Genomic DNA, 22,066 nt, shown 5'->3' on the forward strand with positions numbered 1-22,066 from the left:
CTCATCTACTGAACTTTCTGAAATCAAAGTAAGTCTACTTGCCAAACTCACATAATTGAGTCTTAGGCATACATAAACACACAATATTTCCAAAAAAAAAAATGTATTTTCACAATCACAGTAGCAATGAATTAGCTGTAGGATGCTAGAGAAGTGGCCTGTGTCAAGTAGTTTCCTGCATGTGTGCTCTGTCAGGTATCACACTCTTAAAATGGGACAACTGTTCAGTAAGGAAGCTTTAATAAAATTTTCTTCAGTAAGCTGTTAGTCTTCTGAGTTCACAGGTCTTTTCTTAGATCTTCTTGCAGGAGGCAATAGAATATACACACATTTAGAGTTAATTCCTTTGTCTTTCACTCTCCCACACAGCATTATAAAGTATAGCATAAACTTCACACACACAAAAATGATTATAGTATGGGGCCTCTCATAACCACAGCCCATTTAGAAATCCTTACATCTTTTTTTACTTTCTCAGTATCCAATTTCTATTTCACCACAACTCGGGTCCATGCACTTTCACAAACTTTTCCTTCTGTTTAGAAACACTGTTGTATGATCCAATAATTTCCTATTTGAAGATAAAGGAACAGCTTTTCAAGAAATTAAGAAAATAAACAAAGATGTCAACAGTTGTTTTAGTAGGTATAGTAGAGATTTATTACTCAGTGTTTTCTTTTGCTCTTTTTCCACACCAACACATGTGGAAGGTTTTGACCATTTAAAATTCAGCCGAAAGCATCCTAAATCCTTTCAATTTTCAAAGTTCAACAGGAGCTAGCAGAAATTATGGCAGGATGTAGTTAAAAGCAAAAGCAGAATACTACATATTTCTGGGACTAATGGAAGACTTGATTCTTCTTGCAAGTATCTCCCATTATTCCCTTCCACTAAGTGAAATCCCAGGGTTCTAACACATGGTAATGTTTGCTACCACAGAACCAATGCATACGTGACAAAATTGAAGTATTTAACTTTTAAAATAAAAGCCATTTTAAAACTTTTAATGTTACTTTATTTTTACTGAGGAAAATATAACATTTAAAAATCCTGCTTGAATAAGAAACACTTTCAAACATAAATTAAGAAAAAACCCTTAAACCGCACATTTCTTGCAGCAAGGGCAGCTCTTCCATAAAACACATTCTTACATATTTACAAAAGCAGTCTGATAGGATAGTTCAAAAGTTTTCAAGTCTTGTCTTTTTTATTTCTGGCATTCATTAAAGAAAAACTCACCAACAAAATCTTTCCTTTGAACCCATCATCTGCTTGGTTCCATAGAGGGCCCAAGGTAAAGTGCTCAGCAGCAAGACTGGCAGTGTCAGATACAAGCTTGGACTTTTTCTACTCCAGTGTATTTTGACAGTTCTTGAGGTATATCCTTCCTGAAAAAAATACTCCAGTTTTTCCTCTATGTTCACCCACCCCTTTGGTCACATGAAGTTATTCTGTCAGGTTAATTTTTTTTTTCTCCCAATAAAATATTATTTTACAATCACAGAATGGTTATAGCTGGATGGGACTTTAAAGATCATCTTGTTCCAATTCCCCTGCCATGGGCAGGGACACATTCCATGAGAGCAGGGTGATCATGGCTCCATCCAACCTGGCCTTACACATAAGTTTTATGGTTTTCTTCCAAAACTGTAGCTTGGGTTAAAACATGTGCATATTCTTCACTTTTATTTTTGAAGAACTGAGGCACGTGATAATTTGCTGTTCAATGCTCCTTCTAAAAATGTGAGAAAACCAAATATTCAGTGTTCATGATTAAAAGAGGTATTTTTTTTACTAAGAAGTTGTTACAGGTCTGACAGTTGGTACCAGTGAAAAACAGCTGGGCTAAGAGCATCTTCTTGTTACTTCATTTAAAACTGAGATGAGCAAGAGATGAGGCATTCCTTGGCTTCCCAACATTTCTTGAAATGACAGTGTCAGAATTCCACACTACCTTTTCATCACAGTTGTAAAGGAAACCTATAAGAAAATGTGCAATAGAGAGAAAATCTGTTTCATCAGGGTTTTTTTGTCAAGAAGGAATTAAAGCAGATCTGTGGTGACACCAAGAATGAATACATCAAAATATATCCATCAAAATATATCACTTACCTCTTGTAACACCTGTCCAAGTGTCTCCTGGCTGTGAATGCGCTTCCTGTTGAAAACCCAAACCACACTTATTTCTGCACAAAGCATTGGGAATCTTGCAAATATCAAGTATTTATCCCACTTCAAAAAGAGAAGCTATAACAGGCTTCATTCCACATCCTTTCCCTTAGCAAATCTTTCTCCAATTCTGTTGAGTCTTACTGCACTCTTATGGAATTTTCAATTCTGCTTCACAGCTGTTGTTATTCACATCATAGTTAGAACTGGAATAAGTCTGGCTACTCATCGCATTTTCTCAACAGCAACCCAGAATTTTAAAAGGCATTTGGAACTTTCAGCATAAATCCTAACATTGATGATGCAGCTGGTAATCAATTACTTAAGTGTCATCTCCTCCAGCAAGAGACATCTGATATTCAACAAGTGATGCAAGAAGATTTAACAAATACTGCCTTTTTTAGTCATTCTTCCAACATAATCAAAGTGGTAAGCAGTGCAGGCAAACTACAGAAATACAAAGACTTCACAAAAAGTTTCCATTGAGAGAACACATTACTGCAGTCATTTCCATGCATCCTGTAATACAAGCACTAAAAAGACTAGAAAAGCAAATAATAGGCAACATAATTTTACCTGTCTATTTTGGTTGCTATGACCACTGTAAAATTGCCTTCTGTATTGGGCAAGTACGTAGAAGGTATAATGACATAACTTCCTGCAGGAAGCCTGCAGAGTCGGCTGACTTCTTGGGAATAGCAGTGAGGAACACAGCTCACCAGTGGCTCCAAATGTACAAAAGAAGTAGTTTGTGGTTTCCAGCTGCTGTTAGGCACCTGCAAAAAAGAATGCAAACATGCCTACTGTTTCATCTGTTTCAGTCTCACAGTGTTTCATTCCTAGGACACCACAGTGTGATATGGTCCATCTCTATTCCAAATACTCACTCTACTGTACAGAGCTAGAGAGAAGAGGAATGGAAAAGCTTCTAGAACACCCAGATGGCAGTACTAAGAACAGATGAATCATTCCTAGCTTGTTTGTAGACAAATGTATAGAACCCACTACTCGCATAGCTGTAGAGCTTTCTCTGTTTTCAAACCTCACTCTTCCCTGCTGTAGCCTAAAGCACTTGTTTTCTGCCTCAGGGATCTGCTGACCAGACTGTGCCCTTCCTATATCTAGTAGTCTTTCCAGTACTAAAATGTCATATTAGACTTCATCTCAGTCTTCTATAGGAATATAAAAAACACCAATCTTTCTTCACATATTGTGCATTTGAAGTTTTATATTACTTCTGGTGCCCAACTCCAGACTTTTCACTTAAGCAACACCTTTTTTTGAAGCATGTTTTCTAAAAATAAAGCTACCTTTCTCTGCAAAATAGTTACTTAAGCAGCAGCTTCTTTGGTTACACTTATGCAGTTGAACACTGGTACACACATGCTGAATCTGTATCTATACATATCAACTCAAATCTTGTTTTGTTTCTGATCACCTGCTCAAGATATCATAGTTCTTTAGATCCAATATAATTTGCCTATAAACGTTTAATTATTAGACACAAAGAAAGTTAAGTTTTTATCATAAATTACCAAAAGGTTTGGTCCTCAATCACTAGGGCACCAAGAATTCTTTGCAAATCCTCAAAAGAGTTCATCATTGCTAAAACTAATTTAGAACCTTGTAAGAATTCAGTGGAACCAATTATCTGGTTACTATGCAATGTAACTACCTAAGTTATTCCATATCTTTCATGGGCATCACTTTGAGAGTCAGCCTGTATTTCTCCCAGAAGCAGCAAGACCCTTGCAAACTGCAAGGAGCCCTATGCTGCCAGGCTAACCTTCACCCTTGGCAAACAAGCAATCAAACTGACCAGAATCCTTACCTGGAAAATATGGAAACCTATTGGACAACACTTGCTATCCAGGCAGTGCTGACGGAGGGTGACTTTCACACTGCTTTTCCCTGCTCCGGCAGGAACGGACAGGGGAAAGCAGGGATTGGTATGGAAGGAGGGGAAGTTCCTGCTACCTCCAGCATTCAGCCCATTCTTCCAGCATCCATGCAGCTGCACTGTCTCCCATTCACCAGCTGGGAGTTCTTCACAGAGGGCAGCATCCATGGGTGGTGGCTTTAGTTCACTATTAAACATGAGAGAAAATAAACAAAAATGTATAAAACACATACTAACAGAATAGAAACAAACCTGACCAGCTTTTAAACAGCTGCCAACACAACATTTTGCCTCTGCATACAGCAAGAAGCTGCAGTTTAGAGTCAAGATGCTACTCATCTGGCTACTTCTTGTTAGTATTTTAACAAGAGGTAGTAGCAGCTTCACAACAAAAACAAGGAGCTGGGAAACTTGCATGAATTCAAAGACAATACAATGCTGTTATACAGCACTCTGCACAATTCTTCAAAATATTTTGAACATTCCCACTTCGTGCTACACTTGTATTTATGCCAACAAACTTAAGAAACATTCTGTTTTGTTTTAAACCTACCTGAGAGAGATCCTTCCCGTTGAAAATACACGAAGCAAGAAATTCCCCACTGCATCTTTCAGAAAAGTGCTGGGAACAACAAGGTAAAAGCCAGGTGAAAGGTCACAGCACACATGGACTTCTCTGTCGTAGGAATGGCAGACAGTACCTACAACTGGAGGAGCAGAGAGGGTCTTTGGAAGGTTAAATCGTTTCTTCTCCACCTAGAACAGATGCATAATGATGTGTGGTGGTTTAGGAAAAATGACTAGTTTGTAATAAAACTAAAAATTATCAAATATTGTTCAAAACATTTTCAAACATGCATACATTTACAAATTAAACAAAGACAAGAGTATCAGCAGATGACCTGAACATCAAAGAGGAGTAGGAAGAGTTAATATTCAGGAGTAAATTTAGGAATGGCTTCAAGCAATCAGCCCAAAATGTCATGCACTACTTTGGAACAGTCCCAAGTACTTAGTGATAAGAAGTACTAGTCCAGTAATAGTTTGTACAGACAGTAACTGTGAGATAAACAGAACCATTCCAGCATAAACCAGAGACAGAAAAATTGTGACTAGTTGAATCGTATCACTGGCATGGGAAATGAATTATTTTACTCAAATGTTTCAGTATTGCTTTTAAACTTCTATTTGCAAAGAGAAAAATGTCCCTTTTGTATTACCTTCCAGACATGCAATCCCACAGCCTGGTAATTCTTTCCCTGTATGCCTTCAGTCAAAGATGGATTTTCCTCTGCCAAGCGAGTTGGCTTTTGAATCCTTCCAGCCCAGTCAGTGCTGTATTTCCTGTGTTTCTGCAGCAGAGCAATGCACACCTCACTGGACTCACACACCCTCAGCCAGAACTTGGGGTTGGTAGGGAAGCTGCTGTTGTTGCGGCAGCCACCTGCAGACTGGCCTCTCACCCAGGATCCAAAGAGATTCTGAGAGTGATACAGCACTTTCTCTAACAAAATAAGAAAATCATGGTGAGGATTTCAGACATGGGAGCTGCCTAATTTTACACAACAGGTATATGGCAGAGATTGCTCAGCCCAAGAAAACATGCTGTCATAGCCTGACACTTCCCCAAAGCAGAAATTCATGACCAAGATTTTGAGAAGCCACAGTTGGTAATGAAAGACTAATGGCATAATTTTTACAAGACACTGTTACTAGAAATCTCAAGTGTATACACCGTTAAAAACAAAACATCACAGGGCTGTCTAAAATAACAGTCTTCTAGAGAGATGACACTAATCTTTCAATCAACTAGCAAGTAACAAGATTTCCTAGAAATATCAATTATTTCTCTAAATATCTTTAATTCTTCTTTGTCCTTCTGTTTTTCAGTAGAGAGAAAAGGCCAATGGATCTACAGGAGAGGGGAAAACTGAGAAAAAGAAATTATGGTCTAGTTGTACCCATTTGCAATTCAAATCAATTCTTCCCCTTCACATAATGTTATTTGCATGAGAAAGATGTCTTCTCATACCACACCTGTATAGAGGCTCTGAAGTTGTCCTTCCTCATTGACTGGAAAGCCCACAGTAATCTCATCAAATTCCCGGAAAAATTCTTCTTCATCAACCCAGAATTCTCCTTCTTGGATCTGTGAGAGGAGTTCTGAAGCAACTACTGGATCTAGCTGGTTCCATCCTTGACCACTGCACATAATACAGAAGTTAACATTCAGCTCTTTGCCCAGCAGAGTTCAAGAATAATGTTCTACCAAATATCTTATGGAGCAGGACAGCAAGAAGAGATTTCTTCATTTTATTGTTAAATAATTGCATTGAAAAATTCTCTGCACATTGCTGGTCAGTGAGAGGGAGCATAGGAAACACAAGTCATAACTTATCAAAGAAAACTTAGAAACAGCCTAATACCAGACTGGATGCAGGACAGACTTCTGGGTAACATAGGTGCTTTGTTTACAAGTCACTACAGTAAGAAGTCTGAGAGCAAAATAAAGGCTTTTAACTGTTGTTTAAAAAAGAGGCAAAAAAAGTAAAACAAGCTGTGCTGTCATTGTTCTGAACAAGTTTTATTGCTTTACAACAAAAACTGCCATTTGTATTAAGCAACTGACTACCCCCATGAATCTGTTTGCCAAGTCTTAATAATCCAGAATTTAAACCCCTCATTATTTAGGTCTCATTAAAAGCTAGTAGTTTCAACATTTTCTATTCTTTCACTAGCAGAAAAGAACAGTTCTGCACTTGAATAAAACAGGGCTCTAAGGCCATCCAATGAAACCCTATCCTCTTGCAACTATGTGGCAACTTACTCTTTCACAAAGAAACAAGAGACCAACTGTATAACCAAAACACTCTCAAAAGAAAAAAAAATATCAGCTGAAGTCTCAATAAATGCAATTAAATTATCTGTCTAACTCAGGGAAGAAAAATATTTCTACAAAAATGTTCCTGAACATCACCATATTGTTAACATATTTTAATGCTGAATGCTTGTTGCTTCTGTCAAGAATTGCATGTTCTTTTGTATAGTCAAAACATGCTAACATTTTCCGAAATAAGCCAGTAGGGTCTGCCCTTTCATTCTTGTTACTTTTCTGTTTGAGCTGCTACACTTATTTCTGCAAGTCCTTTAAAACAGTTCTCTTCTTTATTTCTACTTTATATGGACTCAGTTCCAGCTTCTCCTATTATATCAATCTACAGAAATGAGATAACACAAGCAACAAGCATAAGCATCCTTCCTTCTGCAATAGTTTTATAATTGCTCCTTTGCTTGTTTTCTGCAGCTGAGCCAGGAACAAATAAGAAAAGGCAAGTAAAGCTGAATGACTGCAAGAAACAAACACGATCAAAGATACTTAGATGGCAGAACATCAAAAAAAGCACAAAAATCAGAAACAGAAAGTTAGTCAACACCTTAAGTTTGTCTCTATAAAAAGATATTATTTGATAAATAAAAAAGTTATTAAAAAATTGATATTGCGAGAACTAAGAGATTAAATTTACTAGCTTCAGAACCAATGAGCTGTGTGAACTCCCAGCTCTCTAAAGAATTGCACACACACTGAAGCCTCTCTCCTCTGCCAGAGATTATTAGCACTGTTTGCCTATGTAATACATAGATAAGCTTTGTGCTTCAGAACTTACACAAATGGTTTTCCAAATGAATAGAAAACTGCTCACCCCTCACACCAAGGCCCTTTCCAGCACCGCCTCCCCCAAGGATTTCGTATTCGTAGCAGGAAGATTTCCTTGCCTGACACTTCAGAGAGATTCAATGTGTCTATCACAATAAAGGCATGAAATTCTCCTAGTTCACTTGCACCTGAATAGAAAAAAAAAAATTGTAAAATAAACAAAAGAATCTGTTCCATATTTTACAATAACATTAGTGAAAGAAGGCAATTTTGCGATAAAATGAAATTGGTTTTAAGTCTGTATTACAACAGCACAAAGAAACCTCAAACAGTTCATTTTAGTGACTATAAAGGCATAAAGTAACATTGCAGAGTGTATTAACTTGCTCCTTAATCTCAAGTCCCTACAAATTCACTGTGCTAAAATTAATTGAGGTTTTCAAGGTTGTTTTTGAGATGCTTTTTCAAGGGAGTGCATTTGGGGGGGGGGATGCATTTGTTTTTGACAATTGACTATATTAGCTTCTAATATAAAAAGCACTCCTCCAAAGCAGCCCCTATCCTGAACTCAGTAACATCCTTAAATCTTCATTTATCCAATATTTCAAATTGTACCATGAAACTGGCTACGTACTAGAATCAGCATTTGTATTTGCTGGCTGCCTTGTGCTTTGAAGCCTGTTAATAGAGACATTTACTATCACCTTGTCTGGAGTTGAGGACTGAACAGCTTATTACACACTGTTCCTTCAGATTCATTAATCTTCTAAACACTGCTTTCTCCAAAACCATGCCAGTCTTCTCTTTCTCCACATTTTTTCCAGGGTCTTTCAGGGTCCATCTTTCAGCAATTCCTCCAGTCAGATCAACCAAAGCATCTGCCACCTGTCCTGCCCACAACTGCTCATAAGATCCATGCACTCTAAAAAATTTAAACAAAAAAATTAGAAAAATACAAAGAAAACATAAAAAGTTTGTACACACAGAACAAAAGAAACATAGTTGCTACACACTCGCCACCCCACTCTATATCACAGTCATGACTGTGCCTGACCTCATAACCCAAAGTAGGCAAGAGAAAGCACATACTGCTTTATTTATATAGAACACATCTAAAGAATATGTAAACCATTGGATATTCCACTGCTCGATGGGAAGTTTCCTACATTCTCTTTATTCTACTCAAAAAACTGCTGTTGTCTAGTACTAGTGATTTGTACCTTATTATCCATGCTCTACGTTATCTTTTGTGATATACTAACTGCATTGTCTGTAAATAGAAATATTTCTTCCTCTTCAATTATTTTTTATTCACTCTGCATAAATAACTAGAGCAGCACTTCCCTCAACAACCTAAGCAAACCAAGAGACTGCCCCACCTGATGGAGCAGATGCAAAAACATAGCCAAAGAAGTCAAGACTAAAATAGATTATAAGACTGAACAATAAGAGCTCTGCAGACAACAAATATTACATTTCAAACCTACAGAGAAGCTTTAACACGACATTGATGCTTCACAGCTTCTGTTCAATCTACAGCTGAGTTACTACATAATTGAAGTCTGCCTCTGCCCTCTGCTGGCAATCACAAAATCTTCTGCTCAGATTCTTTGGGACATCAGATGTCTATCTTACCAGTGCATTTTGTCTCCAAATTGCTTTGTGTTTCTGGACAGCTTTTCTACTGATGTGCCATAAACCACTAAATAGCTGCATTTTCTTTCTAAAACAGTAAACTAACAAATTATACAAAAGAGCAGTGAAACTCACACAACCAGAGCCTCAACTAGCACAAAATCACTCAATGTTGCTTTCCATGAAAATATCTGCATGCTTTCTGCTTCTCATTGAGCTCTCATCTTCCCTAGTAAAACATCTTCCCTAGTAAAACATCTTCCTTTAAGAAATTACATAACTAACGGACAGAGACTTAACAAAGATCATTTGAATCCTGAAAACTGATTGCAGCTTACTTTTCACCAGAATTACCTCCCGAAGACTATCTTACTTCATATGCAACTGGAAGCACACCTTACAGACCTACAGTTTAAAGGGCAACTTCTGCACAAGCCAGGATGGGACCACCAGCAGTCACAATGCCCAGATCTATACCCAAAGCAGCTGGTTAAAATAAGCAAGCAGAAGAAATATACAAGTATTGTAGTTCTATTTCCATCAATAGCAGCGTTCATATACTTTGCATAAGCTTTTTCCAGGAGTGGAAGCCAAAACAAATCCTCTGTCTGACACTGGGAAAAGCAGAGTTTGCCCCCAAGGCAAGGCAGGCGATCATCAATGGTCACTTCCACCCAGTGGCCAAACTGCCACACCCGGCACGTGAAGCAGCCTTGGTAGGACTCATCTGTCCAGCTGGGCTGGCCTGGAGGGATCACCTGCAGGGCAAAAGTCAAAATCAAGGCAAATAATAAATTAATGAAGTTTATTTTCTGCAAACAAAACTAGTTTAAAATATACAGAATTTGTATCAGCCATTTGTAACAAACACAGAAAAAATAGAATAACAAAAGCAGTGAAAGTGAGCATAATGAAGGCAATATTCATATGGCAGCTTGGGACTGCAGAACAATACACAAATGTCAAATAGGCAAAGAAAACTTCTCTAACATCAAACTTCTCCATACCTTGTTCAGTAAGTATTTGCTCTTCTGCAAAGCTACACAGGCACACAGGAACCAACAGTCTCCCAAAATTCCTTGTTTTACTTGCACATCCTGCAGATTGTTTGAAAATAACCGAGGAGAGGAACAAATGTCCTGAAATTAAAGAAGAGGAGTTAAAGCCAAATCCTGCATGACATTCTAAGGAATTCTTAGTTTCAGGGACTGGGAGGGCTTCAGAGATCTCTCATAAAATAAGGGAATTTATTACCTCTAGAAAATTTCCTTTTCCTACACAGCCTAAGTAAGAAGTACCAAATAAATGGCTTGTGGGGGTATTTTGCAGGTACTTCATGAATGTAAAACCAGATCCCACATGAATTTTAGCACACAACTGTAACCATCAGGTGCAGCCCTAGCAAAAGCAGTAAGAAGTGAAAGACTACATAATTCATTAGCTCCTTGCTATGACAGGGCTGATGTTATCCACATTAAATGGCACATCCCAAGTTACAAAAGTCCCAAAATTAGAACATGGGAAAAACCCTTCCTAGGGCACAGAAAAATAGATCAGTTGGTAGCACAAGAGGGAATTTCAGCTGCAAAGTCCCAAACACTTAATCTGATCTGAAAGTGAGTTTGTGAAATGGTTCTCCTTATATATAAACACTGCAAGAGATGGAAATTAACTCAACAGCCTCCAGCAGCAATCAAGGTGTTAAGAACAAAAGCAGGAAGCTGCATACTCAACTCCATGAAATCACTTGTTTGCCAATTACACCCGATAACCAACAGCTCTGTCACTGTCCTACAGACAGCCTCAGACACTGGGGAAGAAATACAACTCAAGACAACAAGCCTTTTTCCTCCATTACATTTTTATAGCCATTTTTTCCCGTCTACACAAAGGCAGTATCATAAATACTTCACCTTAAATGGGTGTACTGCAGAAATGCATTCTAAAGCTTTTAGCTCTAATACAGCTTGCTCTGCAACCCAGCTATAAGTTTAAAAGCAATACAAGTCACATGACAAGTTATAAGCTTCAAAAGTTTTCTTTCCTGTTTTCAAAGAAAGCAACCACAAAAAAAGCAATAGGCTTCTAAAAAATTCTAAAATACAACTACTTATTTTCAAAACCATTATGCAATATATCAGAAAGTTTGGAAATGACAAAATGCTGCATTCTAACTTGATATGCACATAATTTGCATAATGAAACATATTTCTAATAAAATATCTGAATTTCTCTTACTGCCATAAAAATTAAAAGCTCTACAAGAGGATTTAAATCAAGTCTACAAACAAGCACCTAGACTAAAAACTGTAACTCACGTATTGTTAACGCTGACATATGCTGGTTTTATCACTTCTGTATTTCCAAACAAATAAGCAGAAGTAGTCATTCAACGCAAACCTGCATTTACTACCTAAAAGCCCAATTCTGCTAAAATTAGCCTTTTATACCTTAAAACTCACCTTAGGTCTCAACCAAGATATCTCGCCTCTGAATTGGGCCAGCGGGGTACAATAATTAAAGAATATGGAGGTATCACTGGCCGGGAACGTGGGGTCTGTGTAAAGGTCTCTTGCCACCATTAACTGCTTTTTCTCTCCCAGCATTTTCAACACAGTCCTAAGCAGCTTTGCCGGCTATTCCTACGACTTTAAATGGCCCGGCAGCAACCTGCAACAGAAGCGAGTGTTACCGGGGAATTGCAACAGGGAAACAAACAGGCATGGCGGATTTATTTAGGGATGGACAGCCTCTCGCTGTAACACGGAGCACCTGGAACTACCATGGTGCTGCTCTTTCCAACTCCTGACGCCGCCCTACAGCGCTCAGCTGGAAGACAAGGGGGCCTCCTCATGAGGAGACCTACACCCGCCTAGGTCCCTGCGCACACCCTCCACACAAAGCTCACCCCCCCACCCCTTTCCTCACACCCAGCCCAAACAGGGCCCCTCCGCCCACGCCTCCTCGTGCCCCCCAGCCCCCCGTCCCCACAAGAGGTGCCGGCCCGGCCGCCCCCGCTCCCGGTCCCCCCTCACCGCCGGGCGGTCCCGCCGCCATTGCCCGGAGCGGCCGTTACCCGGCAACGCCGGCACGCGCGGCCCCGCCCAGCCCGCCCATGACGGACGGCGCCGGCGACCAATCAGCAGACGGTACTTGCGCGCGCATGAGGTATTGGCCCCGCCCTCCGGCTGAGGGGAGCTGAGGGGTCCCCGGGGTGCGGGAATGCCCGGGGGAAATGGGAAGCTGCTCGTGTGGGGCACGGGACGTGGGCACCTGAGGAAAATGAATCCAAAGTATTTTCATGAAGATTGTGACAGAGAAACACAGAGAAATCGCTGGCCCTCATTGAGTGCTTTCCTGACATAATGGCACAGAGCACATTTTCTGATAGTTTATCACAGAATCACAGAAATTCTAGGTTGGAAGAGACCTTTAAGATCATCAAGTCCAACCCATGTTCTAACACCTCAACTAGATCATGGCACCAAGTGCCACATCCAGTCTTTTTTTAAACTCTTCGAGGGATGGCGACTCTACCACCTCCCTGGGTAGATGATTCCAGTATTTGACCACTCTTTCTGTAAAATACTTCCTCCTTAATTCTAGCCTGTATTTCCCTTGGCGCAGCTTGAGACTGTGTCCTCTTGTTCTGTCGGTTGTTGCCTGGAGAAAGAGACCGACCCCCAGCTCACCACAGCCACCCTTCAGGAAGTTGAAGAGAGTGATAAGGTCACCCCTGAGTCTCCTTTTCTCCACGCTGAACAACCCCAGCTCCCTCAGTGGTTCTTCATACGGCTTGTGTTCCAAGCCCCTCACCAGCCTCGTTGCTCTCCTTTGGACACGCTCAAGCATCTCAACGTCCCTCCTAAAGTGAGGGGCCCAGAACTGGACGCAATACTCCAGGTGAGGCCTCACCAGTGCTGAGTACAGGGGAAGAATGGCCTCCCTGCTCCTGCTGGCCACACCGTTCCTGATACTGGCCAGGATGCCATTGGCCTTCTTGGCCCCAGGGCACACTGCTGGCTCGTGTTCAGCCAACTGTCAACCAGCACCCCCAGGTCCCTTTCCACCTGAGCACTGTCCAGCCACACCATCCCCAGCCTATATCGTTGCAGGGGGTTATTGTGGCCAAAGTGCAGGACTCGGCACTTGGACTTATTGAACTTCATCCCATTAGATTCTGCCCATCCATCCAACCGTTCCAAGTCCCTCTGCAAAGCCCTACGTCCCTCTAACAGATCAACACACGTTCCCAGCTTAGTGTCATCTGCAAATTTGCTAATAAAGGACTCTAAACCCTCACCCATGTCATCAATAAAAATATTAAACAGAACTGGATCCAGCACAGATCCCTGAGGGACACCACTGATGGCTGGTCCCCAGCTGGATGCAGCACCATTCACCACCACTCTCTGGGCCCAGCCATGCAGCCAGTTCTGAACCCAGCAAAGAGTTCTCCTGTCCAAGCCACGGGCTGTGAGTTTGTCTAGGAGTATGCTGTGGGAGACAGTGTCAAAGGCCTTGCTGAAATCCAAGTAAACAACATCTGCAGCCTTCCCTGCATCCACTAGGCGGGTTACCTGGTCATAAAAGGTGACCAGGTTGGTCAAACATGACCTACCCCTCCTAAATCCATGCTGGCTGGGTCTGATACCCTGGCCATCTTGTAAATTTTGCATGATGGCGCTTAATATAAACTGTTCCATTATTTTGCCAGGTTTTTTTTTATTATCACCATGTAGTCGTCCATGGGCTGAACCGTCAAAGGAGATATGTTAATTTCCATATTCCGATAGCTACCGCTGACCAGTGAAATAGAAAAAGTGCCTTATAAAATATTGCCTAACTCAGGAACAAAGAACAGAAATGCAGAAATAAGGGCCCCACGAGGCCATCCTTCAGCACAACAAGGTTTTGGGTTTCAGGGCACGCTGAAGGAGGCTGTTGTCTTTTCCATGTTTGGGCCTTTCACATCAGGGTACCTCAGGGAGCTCAGGTATGGTCAATAAAGAAGCTGCTGAGCCACTGTGGAAGGACGAGGTGTTTACCAAAAAATCTGCCATCACACTTGCCTGTGATGATGTGTTTGAGTCTAAGGTCACCTGGTCCTTGAGTAGAGAGGTCATCTGAATGAGAGAGCCACAGAAAACACAGGCCTGTGGTTTTTATCAGACATTAATGCAGAAATCCTCCTCTCAAGCCAACCTTGGCAGATGGAAATGCTCTCAGGTAACTGCAGCAGCTGTCCAACCTCTGACATTCAGAATTAGGTTCTCTGCCCCTCGATCTTGCCCATTGTACAGACACAAGGCTTCTCCTCTGCACACTGCAAATTTAATCAACAAACAAGACTTTTCACGTTGGAGTTTTGACCCTTTTGGGAGCAGAGGAAACACTGCTGGCAGTAAGAATAACCCTCTTGTCCACGGCTCATGCGAGGGAGCTGCAGCTGCGCGGCTGCGAGCAAGCAACACAGGAGAGCTCTGTTGGGGGAGGGAAAGGGGAAAAAAAGGCCTCTGTGTCAGGAACAGTGAGGCTCTGATCTGTGTGATTTCACCCCTGCATTCTTTAGGAAACAGCGATCACACAACTGCATAAATTCCATTAGAGGACCAATTCTAGAAAGCAGGATAAATGTTGAGCTCTAACTGTAAATACAGGAGATCCAGCCTGCAACAATTAATTAGTTAAATACCTACCTATTTATTTATGAAGCTATTAGAAGAAGGAAAGAGATAGATGTTATCTTGGTCTCTCAGATACCTGACACGCTTTCCCTGCCCCACTCCAAGGTTGGAAAGGGGCGAATTAATACAGTATGCAATTGATGATTTTTTTTCTGTTAACTCAAAACTCTTTGCAATGAGAGCAGCAAAGAGAGAACCTTCCCTGTTGCCTCTTGGCAATCCTGCTGGATTAAACTGTTTCTGAAGATAAAACACAGGTCTATTCAGACAGAAGGTCTTGAAGATAACATTTTAAGACATTTAAAATTATACTTGCCTTGTTGTCTCAGTCCACTTTAATGTAGGTGCTTCATTTCTCATTGGAAAGGAAGAAGGAAGACTGAGAAGGGCTGAGTCCCATTGCTATAGAAATTTAAGAGGGATTTGTGTCCAGCTTAATAACCAGCTCATTTCCATGTGAATGAAGATGATCCTTTAGAATAGTGTTTGATATTTTCATGGTTGTTTGCCAGTTTTGGGGTTTCATCAGTCCCATGTTTGCTTTTGTCTCCAACTCCCAGTGGTTCAAGGACAGGGAGAGGAGTAAAAGTAATCGAGCAGCAGTGGCTGGGCCCAATGTGTGTGTTTGTTTCTGCAAATGCTGACACACTGAAGCTGTTCGCAAGGGAGCTCTTGAATTCTCTGAATCCTGATACCAGGATTAGCAAGGCACAGCAATACTGAGCTGACAGTGATCAGAGCTGTATCAAGGGAACAGCACAGAGTGTCTTTTTGCTTAAGAGAGATTTTGGAGTGGGTATTTGGGGTTATAGACACCTCTCATTCAGGCACACACAGCTCCAAATTTTCAGCCTGGCTACCACAGCACACAAGATGCTGCACCTCAGTAAATATGATTTTGGAAAAGGGTCTGCAAACCCCACTAATGCCATTGCATTTTTAAAGACTTGTCTCTAGTATATATATTTTTAAATATGTATATATATATATATTTATTGCCACTAGCTAGTATCCCTCTGTATAGAGTGAAAAGTCACCTCCAGAATATGGAATAGCTTTTCTCTACCCCCTTTATCTTTAAAAGGTTCTCATGTCCAGGTAAGACATATGCTAACATGTGCCCAAATTACTACTGTTATTAATGGGAAAAAAAAGGATGAATGGACAATATTAGTAAAAAATTCTTTTAAAGGTAATGTGGAATATACAGCAGCAATTGAAGTAATTTTTGAGAAACAATGCGCAATTTCCACTTTAAAAGGATGTTGAAACATCATGCTCCACCCAAGCAAAGTCAATACACGAAGTTGTGGAAGACAGCTTGCAGTAACAGACCAATCAATCTGTTTTCTTTAAGAATTAAAAAGTAGTTACATGAGAAAGAGATAAGTAGTTTAACTTTCACAAACAAAGCAGTAGTTTCCAGTGCTGGAAGATAAAAGTAGACAAATCCAAACTAGACATTAGGTATGCATTTCAGGAATGCATGTAATCAACAGCTAAACCAATTTTCTTGGGGCTTCAACAAAATCAGTGTCAAACCGTGTCCTCTCAACTGACAATAATTCTGTGTCTCAGAGAACAGTGGCTTGACAAATCTCACACAGTGATTTATAATACGGTTTCTTTTGTACACCAAGTGATATTGTGGTCAAAATGGCTTTCAGCTTTTATCAATCTATAGTAAAAAGTGTGAAAAATGTGATGTGATTTTAGTGTGTTGACTGTACTGTGTTGTTCTGTCTTTGGACAAACAGGGAGAGCAGACTGAAGAAGTGTACTTGACCTAAGTGAATTGTGCAGCACATGAGCTTAGATGTACAGAAAGTCCTGCATTATCCAAAAAAGGTAATGACCAAGGTCACTGCAGTGCAAGAACATAAAAGAGTTTTGATTGAAGAAGAATGTTTGGGATACTTGATAGAATTGTTCTTGGTTGATAGAGTTCGTGGTTAAAATGTTGCAATGTAACATGACGCCAAAATTATTGATACAAGCTTACACACAGTATATTGTAGCTAGCAAGAATATATTGAATGTATCAACCAACGTGGCTGTGAAATGCTAAAAAATTGTTAGAAATATTCCATTCTATTAAACAACTGGTTCTTCAGAGCTTTCCCACAAGTGATATTTCTACATCCTCTGTTGCCCTGCTCAAAGCTGCAATGAAATAAAGTAATGGTTTTCATTTTCAAAATAAAAAAAGATAACCCGATCCCTTGGCACCTGTTTGAATAAAACCTATTTGATATCTAATCTGACTTAAATGGATCAGAAATTAATGTACCAAAGATAAGGCAAATAGTTTCTATTTAATCACAGTCTAATTTGCCTGTCAATGTGAAGTCTACTACAAATCAAGACAGCAAGTAGCCTGAAGCACCAATTCATTTTCTGTCAGCGAAGAAAGGCTTATCTCCACAAACTTGCTGCCAGTTTTTTGTCTCTACAAAATAAAAAATGCACTCCTCACTCACAGGAGAAACAGAAGTATCTGGAGGTGGATGCATGGAATATGTTCAAAAAATCTTACTCTGTTTCAGTGTCTCAGAAAACAAGTCCTAGGTCAAAGCCATTTGATGGGATCTCGCAGAGATGGGAGCAGAAACACTAACATACATCTTGTGTTCTTTAACCAGGAAACAGTCTGTTCAGTTCAGCCAGCATTTCCTTGCTCTGATGGGTGTCTATGCAAACACAGAGCTGATCTGATGTATTTCAGTCAGTTCTAGTAACAATAGATAATATTTATTTTTGATTGTTTGCTTTTGCCACCTCTCCAGCACCTTCCTGTATAGCTTTGAAAGAGCTTCCAAACTCCCTCTATGCTGCATCCCAGAAAAGAACAAAACAAAGACAATGTACCAAATTAGCTCTTCCACACAGCTACAGCAGGGACACCAAAAAACTGCCCAAAAGGCTGAACTTGTCACAAAGCTTAGTTTAATTTGACAATCATCATAAGGCATCCATGTAAATGAAAAATTCCCACCAGGGTCACAAACATTCTCCCAGTAAATAAAATATGTTAGAACAGAGGCCCCTGATTCCAAAAATCGCTAGTGGTTCCTGGTCTCGACCAGGCTGCCGCTGCTGGCAGTGGGGCCCGGGAGACGCAGCACCAACAGCGGCAGCTCTGGAAGTGTAAAGTCAGCTTGTACAAATCTCTTTCAATAGAACAACAAATGAAAAGGAAAGAGATTTGTGTAGAAAACATCATTCTCCATCCTTTCTGGGAAAACAGAATTTAAAAGATAATCCCATTCAAGGAGCAAAGGGCAGAGCTTGAAGTTCTGTAGCCCAAAATTGCTGATGGCCCATTTTTAAAACTAACGAAGCACTAGAGAGGCCTGAGTTTATTATTGCTTTATCCCAGTTCAGCCCAGGCTAAGGCTATGGTGAAATCCAAATTAATTTAAAGCCAGAAAATGCAGATCCAGTAACAGCACCTAAGTCCTCATCCACACATGGGTGTAAACAGGTACTTTTGGTGAAGAAAACAAAGCCCTCCCAAATTTCCTTCTCTTCCTGTCTATGCAGATCCCCATAGCAGGACTAAAATTTGCCCTGGAGTATAAAACAATTTCTCTCTCACATCTCTGTTAGCTGAGTCTTTTCCAAATGTTTTGCCTTTTGTTCATACTATCCTGGTGATGCATCAGCTCAGAGATGCCTTGTGGAAGCTCACAGAGAGCACACAGGTACCCACATGTTAAAAAGTTTGTGGCACAGAGTCTAAGAACCATCACCTGTACTCTGCAATACCCCAGGACACTTTACCCTTGGCTTCCTGAGACCAAACAGCACAGAGGGAAGACAGTGTCTTACCATCCTACATGGCTGGCCAGTGATCCAGAGAAACAGCACACCAGGGAAATGAAATGGCACCTTACTCCCACCATAAGTCAGAAAACAGACTTGGGTAAAGTGGGACTTAAAAGTTTCACATCAAGAAAGATGGTGCTTCCCTCAGATTATCATATGACAGGGCCACTGTTACTGAGGCAAACATTATTCAAGGCAGTAAAATCTTCACATGGATATTTTCACGGCTGACTTACAGGCCAAGATATGCTGGGGATCTTAAAAAAATTACAGGTCTTGGTAATTCCTCCAAAAGGACAGAATAGAAGACACAGAGTGCATCTGATGCATGTGCCACACATCCTGACACACTAGCAAAGGTTGCAGCTAGACTTGTCAAAACAGTTAAAAAGATTTAGGCATCCAGTTAGTACCAGAATTGATGGCATTTGGGAACCTAATTTTAACTTTGAAAATTCAAGCCTATACATTTCTTTATTGCTTGTCCCATTGAGTGCAAAGGGAAAACTGAGGGTAGGGTTAGCAGAAGGATTTCAAATCCATCATAATGTTTCCCTGTTCTTTTTTATATATTTCTTAATATATATAAAGAGCATCATCATTTTTATTATTATTATTATTATTATTATTTAGCCACCTATGGGCAGGGGGGAACGGGAGCTATTTAGAATTAGTTTCTCATTTAAGCATTAGTCCCCTTCTTTCCAAATCACAATACCTCTGTCACAGGAAGGAGCATAACACGAAAACATGTTTGCTGCCACTAACAATTCCTGAGTCTCTCCTTTGCAGAACTTTAGCCCAAATATTAGGACAATGACAGCTTGACACATACACACTCCCCAGCAACATACACACAGCAAGTAGGACATACTCCACAGCCTCAGTGGCCTCAGACAAAAAGAAAAAATAAGAAGAAAAAGAACACCCTCCCACGAAACAACAAATCTGAAGAAACCATCCAGAAGAGCCTCAGGAAAGGGAACTATCCACTTTCCATGAAGAAGCAACAGCCCAGGAGTTCCTGCCCAGTAAAAATTGAATCAAAATATTCATCACACAGCTGGTGGAGATCTCTGAAACCTGGCAGTATTACACACTGGATACTTGAAGGCACATTTGCTTTGTGTTGTGGGAGAGAAATCCAGTTACAACACACTGCAGCTGCAAGGCTGAGGGAAAGGAGGCAATGCTTGGTATCTTTCCTCTGTTCCTGTCCCCATTTTCAAGCTTCGTGGCTGGCATGAACTGGTGATCTAAGCAGACACGTTGACATCCCTGAGTGAAATGGCACCATTTGTGGCCTCTGAGACTTTGTCCTCAAGCACCATTGCTGGTGTGTCTGTAGTGACTGCTGTAGTGTCTATGGCAGGAAGTGGATTCAAGCCCTGGGATAAGATCTGCTGGATCGTTTTCCGCAAATTGGGGTGCAGCTGGTTTTGGGTCTGGTAAAAAATTTCTAAGGCAAAAGACTTGAGAGTGCCAGTGCAAAGGTCCTCGTAAAGTGGAATTGTGTACATCCGAGACATCTACAAAAAAAGGAAAACAAGACAAAAACATTTCAATGAAAGTCAAGAAGTTCAGCTCTTCTACAGCTACACTCCAACAGCCCTGAGTAACTTCAGACTGCAGACAAACAACACATTTCTTCAAAAGACAGATGAGTCTATTCTAAGTCTGATACAAGGATTTTTATGAATGGTAATAAAAAAAAATTTGCTCTCTGAGACTGAGCTACTTCCACAAATAACAGAACTATTTTTAAAGGCCAAATAAAAGAGGCCACACTGAACACATGCATTAACCTTTTGCTCCAGCACAATAACAACTACTGAAAAGAACTCGATGAGCCCTAGCCTTGCTTGAAGTGTAAATATTCAAATAATCACATGATTTAGTAGTGCAAAAACTTGTGGTCTGGAAAAGCCAGGGCTGCTGCAAAGCAATACATAAAATGCATGGGGCAGAGCTAGGATAAGGGTATTGAGTCAGGCTAGAAAAGCAGAGATTATCTATAGGCATTTGAAATTACATCTGCCCATTCCTCCCCACCGCTAGCAGGTGAGCCATGCTCAGCCCCTTCGCAACACACCTGGGCTACACTTGGCCAGGAAGCAGAAGTTCCAAGGTCTTTCACGTCGCATGTCTCATGCACATGTCTCATGCACTGAGAGGTGCAGTGAGTTTAATCCAGCAGTTAGTACCTGGTTTTCCAAGAAGCGACGGACTTTGTAAAGGTCTGGGTAATAGTCATTTCGGACTACAATCTGCAGCCAGCGGATACGGATTTCTGCATTCATGGAGTCCAGCTGAGAGGAGTAACATTCCGAGAGCTTTTTTATCACCTCTGAAGAGAGCACATACACAGAGAAAGAACTATGACCTATTTTGTCAATTTTGAGGGTCATCAGACAATAACAATATCAAATCACAGAATCATAGAATCCGTTGGACTGGGAAAGACTTTTGAAGATCACCGATTCCAATCTCTCTGTGACATAGCCTGGGACATCAACCTGACTTTATAATGTCAACCAGAGGCAGGGATCTTTAGAATTCCATCAATTATTCCCTGAATAATTTTCTACTATCCTGGAAAGAGTACTCACCATGTGGCAGTGGTGATCCATCCAGCAATCTGTCCAGGAAAAGCACAGTTTGGAACGTTCTCCATTTAGTGAGGTCAACACTGCTGGCAGCAGCAACAGAGTCCAGAGGCTCTGTAGTCCAGAGTTTGAAGAGTGTCTCCACTGGTCTGGTCAGACTGGATCCCTGAGATAAGTCTGGCTCAGCTAACGGAGGTCCTGTAGCATTGAGCCAACGTTCAAACTCCAGTCCTGGAATGAGGAGCACCAAAAATGTGGAGCAGAGATCTCTGCAGGTGGCTTGGCTGCCTCAAAGTCCAACTGCTCCCATAGTTAAGGGAGGTTGTAACAACAGCAAGCAATAGTTATAGTGACACAACAATCTTAGCAGCCTTATTGGGACAGCCTATGGAACACCTGGAAGAGTGCCAGCAACACTGCTCCAAACCTCACTGTGAGTTTTCTAGAGCTCAGCAGTACAGTAAGTATAAGAAACACACATGCTCTTAAGGCAGCCAGGTTGACAAGTACCTATGTTCAAATTATGCTCTAATGTTTGTGTGCCTGCATTTCTCTCTCAGAATTTTGAGGAAGACTGACAAATATG

General features: G+C 40.8%; 2 protein-coding genes across 4 annotated transcripts in view; both read right to left on the reverse strand.

The window, feature by feature from the left end:
• Window positions 1–685: 685 nt before the first annotated feature.
• CAPN10 (calpain 10) lies at window positions 686–12,441 on the reverse strand. Of its 2 annotated transcripts, XM_058812322.1 has the most exons (14): window positions 12,395–12,441; window positions 11,822–12,029; window positions 10,367–10,498; window positions 9,921–10,117; window positions 8,429–8,646; window positions 7,771–7,912; window positions 6,107–6,273; window positions 5,290–5,573; window positions 4,623–4,825; window positions 4,001–4,256; window positions 2,746–2,945; window positions 2,113–2,158; window positions 1,955–1,980; window positions 686–1,388 (listed from the first exon to the last, which is right to left on the reverse strand). In XM_058812322.1, exons 2-14 carry the CDS (start codon window positions 11,963–11,965, stop codon window positions 1,325–1,327), a joined length of 2,079 nt encoding a protein of 692 aa, XP_058668305.1. In that variant the 5' UTR covers window positions 11,966–12,029; window positions 12,395–12,441; the 3' UTR covers window positions 686–1,324. The 2 variants fall into 2 exon arrangements, with proteins under 2 accessions (XP_058668305.1, XP_058668304.1); XM_058812321.1 differs by having other exon boundaries at window positions 686–1,980.
• Window positions 12,442–17,056: 4,615 nt separating this feature from the next.
• ABCC5 (ATP binding cassette subfamily C member 5) overlaps window positions 17,057–22,066 on the reverse strand; it is a 67,625-nt gene continuing 62,615 nt past the window's right edge. For both annotated transcript variants that reach the window (XM_058812213.1, XM_058812211.1), the window contains 3 exons: window positions 21,484–21,711; window positions 21,079–21,221; window positions 17,057–20,403 (listed from right to left, as the gene is read on the reverse strand). In XM_058812213.1, coding sequence (XP_058668196.1) covers window positions 20,131–20,403; window positions 21,079–21,221; window positions 21,484–21,711 — 644 coding nt within the window. In that variant the 3' untranslated portion in view covers window positions 17,057–20,130. The remainder of the gene's footprint in view (window positions 20,404–21,078; window positions 21,222–21,483; window positions 21,712–22,066) is intronic.

The sequence above is a fragment of the Ammospiza caudacuta genome, chromosome 11 (genome assembly GCF_027887145.1).
Source record: "Ammospiza caudacuta isolate bAmmCau1 chromosome 11, bAmmCau1.pri, whole genome shotgun sequence".
Classification (NCBI taxonomy): Eukaryota; Metazoa; Chordata; class Aves; order Passeriformes; family Passerellidae; genus Ammospiza; species Ammospiza caudacuta.